The sequence below is a fragment of the Humulus lupulus genome, chromosome X (assembly GCF_963169125.1).
Source record: "Humulus lupulus chromosome X, drHumLupu1.1, whole genome shotgun sequence".
NCBI classification, from domain to species: Eukaryota; Viridiplantae; Streptophyta; class Magnoliopsida; order Rosales; family Cannabaceae; genus Humulus; species Humulus lupulus.
The window spans coordinates 148393027-148397375 of NC_084802.1; the positions used below are offsets into that span (position 1 = coordinate 148393027).

At 44.2% G+C, this 4349-nt stretch overlaps 1 protein-coding gene across 1 annotated transcript; it reads right to left on the minus strand.

The window, feature by feature from the left end:
- Positions 1-385: 385 nt before the first annotated feature.
- Positions 386-3443, minus strand: LOC133806029 (E3 ubiquitin-protein ligase WAV3). The gene is made up of 2 exons (XM_062244164.1): positions 2521-3443; positions 386-2431 (listed from the first exon to the last, which is right to left on the minus strand). Exons 1-2 carry the CDS (start codon positions 2905-2907, stop codon positions 452-454), a joined length of 2367 nt encoding a protein of 788 aa, XP_062100148.1. The 5' UTR covers positions 2908-3443; the 3' UTR covers positions 386-451.
- Between the last annotated feature and the right edge of the window lie 906 nt (positions 3444-4349).

Sequence of the window (4349 nt, forward strand, 5' to 3'; positions counted from 1 at the left end):
AGCCCAGCTTCTCTAATCATTTTAAATTGAAAAGGCAAAAACTAAATTTGAAGTTCTAACAAAAGCTAAGGAAAGCATTTCCAATCCAAATTACTCCAATCATTGTTCTTTTTGACCCATCGAACTAGACTGGCCAAATTTTTAGATAAAAAGGAAGAAGAAGCCACTTTTTTCTTCTTTCCTATAATTATATCTCTTTAAAAGATACTGAATTTCGTGAAACTAATTAAGCATCATTTAATAATAATAATAATAATAATAATAATAAAAGCATCATCAAAGAAACCTATGTACCAACCGGATCCGCGCCCGTTTCATACCGGTTTCTCCCTTTTCTGTAACTCGTTGCATAAACTTTTCTTTCGACTTCGAAATTCCATAAAAATGTGAAAATGATAAACATTTTATTAATTACCTAAAAATCGGAAAATTAAATAAAAAGCAATTAAATTTAAAATCTAGCATTTTCAAAGCCGTGCAAGTCACTGACTCTATTCAATGACTTCTTCATCTGAGCCACCTTAGCCAGCTTCTCAGCGGCTCTCCAAGCTGAAGTTGGCGTCAGTGGGTCCCCATTCTCATCAACGACTGTCGCCAACTCCTTCTCGTTACATCTCCTCCGTTGGACCGTCGATCCAGCAGCAGCCATCTCAAGCTGGTGCTGCCTCCTCCAATGAAGCTCAGCTAATTCGGCTTCCAAACTGCGAACGTAGTCCTCAGCTGATACCAAGATGGACTGCAAGAGTAGCGCCCGAGCGGAAGCCAGCAGGTGATGCGCGCTGGTAAAGTCACCGTGGTCCACCAATCTCTTTGACTCGGCTATGGCGCGAGTCGAGATGAACATGTTTCTAAGCCGTTCGATCTTGGGCCCAGAGGATCGAACGGGCAGAGGTGAGGGAACTAGTAGCGCCTGCTCTCGGCCGTATACAACCTCTTGAGTCGCTGGGTCTTTATATAGACACCTAACGGACATCACGTGGTGGGTCCCAACCCGCACCGTTACCGCCGTCACCGAAGTTGGGACCCTCAGTTCAACTAACAGTTCTTTCTCTTCTTCGGCGTACAAATCGCCGAGCCGCACGGATCCCGAGCCAAAAACCGTTGGCCTTCCGCCACAGGAATAGATGGCGGCGATTTCAGCTGCCGCAAGAGCCGAAGCAGGGATGCTAAGCTGTATTCTGAGATCTTGTATAACCACGCTGAGTAAACCCCCAACGCATTTGGCGAAAGCGTCCTCAGCCGGCTCGTGGTTGTTGTAGCCGCGGTTCTTCCCGAATGCGAACGCGTGGACGGGAATCTCAATGTGGGCGAACCTTGTCGAAGACATGTGGCCGGATGGTTGTCGTTGATTCTTCGAGTTTTGGTGGACCCCACCGTCTTCCTCACCGTTTGATAGGAGTACGATGCTAGCGACTGGGTTTCGCTCCCGGCGGTCTTCGAGTACCTTTGTGGCCTTCCTTAGGGCTTCACCGACGCTAGTGCCTTCACCACAAACAAGTCGGTCAACGATACGCCGAGCCGCCAGCTGACCCCGAGCCGTCATCCTACTCAAGGGCAGTAATCTTTTTGAGACAGTCGAGAAAGCCACGATAGAGAGTCGGTCAGCCGAGCCGAGTGAAGAGATGACTAATCTCATGGCACGCTTCAGCATCTGCAACTTTGTTCCGGTCATGCTCCCGCTCGCGTCGAGGACCGCCACTAAGTCGACTGGCGCTCGGTTCGCACGGCCCAAAAGCGGCGCCTTCGTACCACTACGCGTCGCCGTCGCCGGTGGAGCCTTAACTCTCAGTGCTACCACGTAGGTCTGGTGGCTGCTTCCCACCGAAACCACCGCAGCTTCAGGCAAGAGCCTCACTTGTACATTGTTCTTCGAATCTCTGCCATTATTATTACTCTGAGAGTCATCGGTGTATTTGGTAGAACAAGAAGGATTGGGATTGACGAAGAATCCTTGAAACTCTTCAACGTCTTCGACGTAGTTATTTTCGCATTCCCTTACATCCTCATCAGCTTCCGGTATAGGAATTATCCTTGCACCGGCAGTAGGAGAGAGAAGAGGCTCATCGTCATCGTAGGACCTTGCAGACTCGGATAGCCACACCGCGCTTGGCTGTTGATGGGGTGGTTGCACCACCGTTTCGGGTTTTAGTTTGGAGGTGGCTCGGGGCGAAGATTGGATCATTTTTTTTATCTCTTCGGTTTTGGGATTGGCGTTTGGGTCTTCTTGGGGAGATTGAGAGTTCATATTTTTGTGAATGGCGAGGAGAGGTACGTCTTTCCAGGCGCAGTTGCAGACCGGGCAAACGAGACTGCCATGATTTCTTACCTGGTCAGCTATGCACGGAAAATGGAAAGCGTGTCCGCACTCCGCCGTGTAAATGGCGGTGCCTTGACCAGTTTTCACGCTATTCAAACAGATTCCACAGCTACTCTGTAAATAACAAACCAGAATAGTTGATAAAATTAAAACAACATTGCACTTAGAACTATAACAGAGTATATATGTAAACACGAACATACCCTAAATTTGAAGCTATTTTTGAAGAATGATAACTTCAGAGGAGATCGGGGAGAAGTAGGGTTAGATCCCAGTAAGGTTCTGGGGCTTTTGGAGGTCTTGGGTGTTGTTGCAGATGTCCTGCACTCGAGTACTCTGGGACTTTCATTAACAATAGTATTAGAAGCTTCAGAATTTGTTCGACAACGTAAGCTTTGGGTTGATGAGAGCGATTGGGATTGCAAACGAGGCGTGGACGGATTGCTTCCACTGGAGAACAAACTCAACCTGGTACAATTTTTTGCGCTACGGCTAGGACTCGAACTCCTCTGATGTTGCTTTTCAGAGACTCTGGATTCGGAGTCTCGAGATACAGTAGTGCAAAAAGCTTTTCTCCACCCGGTACCCATCTCTCAGAATCCAAAAAAAAAAAAACCAGATATACAATTGAAGAAAGGAAAAAAAAAATAAAAACTTGATAGATCAGAGAAAAGATGGATTTAGCTAAATTTTACGCACTTTATCCTTTTCTTCCCCTCTAATGTGAATATATATATACATATATAAAAATATTACATATTCATATAAAGCTTTTATATTTTGGAAGAAGATAAAGCAAAAGGTCTTTTGTTTTGATGGTCCTGAAACTGCCAAAGAAGACAAAAGGACAGGATCCAACTTATCCAGTGGAAGAGCATGGGATCAAATGCAATATAAGGCAATCAGACAAAGTAATGAGATTATGGAGAAGATTTATACCACAACCCTAGAAAATCCTCAGAGACCACCCAAAAAGAAAAAAGATAAGAAAAAAAAAACCCAGAAACCAACCCTTCTCTCTGCTTTTGGTTGTTTTTGGTCTTTACCAATCTGATACATGATAACTTCCAAAAGAAGCTCTTTTATTTCTTTCTCTCTCTCTCTCCTATTGTGTACAAGATCTACTTGTTTTTATTTCTCTACTCATTGGGCGATTTAATTATATAGATATATAAATCTTCTGAGAAAAAGTTAAATTACTAATTTACCATGGTTAACCGCCACGTGTCTGTTTAGTTTGAAAACATCGGTCAACGGCCCAATGTTCTACTTTTACCTCATTACAACAAGCTCTCCATGCTTTCTTACTTAAATATGAGAGAATTTTTCACGCGGAATCTGGCTCGTGTGCGTAGTCGCTCATTTATCGTTGTTCATTGTTCGAAAACAACGTCGTCTTTTGATTGGGATTGCCCTAAAGTTTGAAGTAGCGGCCTAGGATTTTGAGTTCTCCATTGGCCTCAACATTAGGGATGGAAATCTTCTCTATGGAGACGGGACCCTGCGGGTATCCGCCCCTAATGGGGCGATGTTTCTCCGCCAAAATGGGAAACGGTACGGAGACAGGGGCATTTTCTAATGCCAAATGTTATATGAGGCAGAGACCGGGATAGCACTGATAAGGATTGACATCTTCCAAGTCAATCCTTTCCTGCTTTAGCTCAACTTCCTTCGTTATCTTAGAGATATTATTCTATTGATATCTTGTACATAATTTTCTAATTTTATTCTCCTTGATTCTAGGAACTACTTGTACAGAATAGCTTCCTTGTACCACTATTTATTTGCTGTAAAATACTCAATGAAATATACATTAAAATATACCTTTTCTACATGGTATCAGTGATACCCTTCGATCCTACTTCCACCGCCATACTCCTTAACTTGTCCCACTTCCATGGCTTCCCCAACCCAATCTCCTTCTTCTGAAATACCCAACACCACCGACCCTACCAAACCATATACCTCCCTCAACATCCATAATGCAATTAAACTAACCGCCACAAACTACCTATCTTGGAAACTCCAAATA

Coding starts and splice junctions, on each gene's coding strand:
- LOC133806029 (XM_062244164.1), bottom strand. CDS start 2,907: ATGGGTACCGGGTGGAGAAAAGCTTTTTGCACTACTGTATCTCGAGAC. Junction 2,432..2,520: donor AAAATAGCTTCAAATTTAGG/GTATGTTCGTGT, acceptor TGTTATTTACAG/AGTAGCTGTGGAATCTGTTT.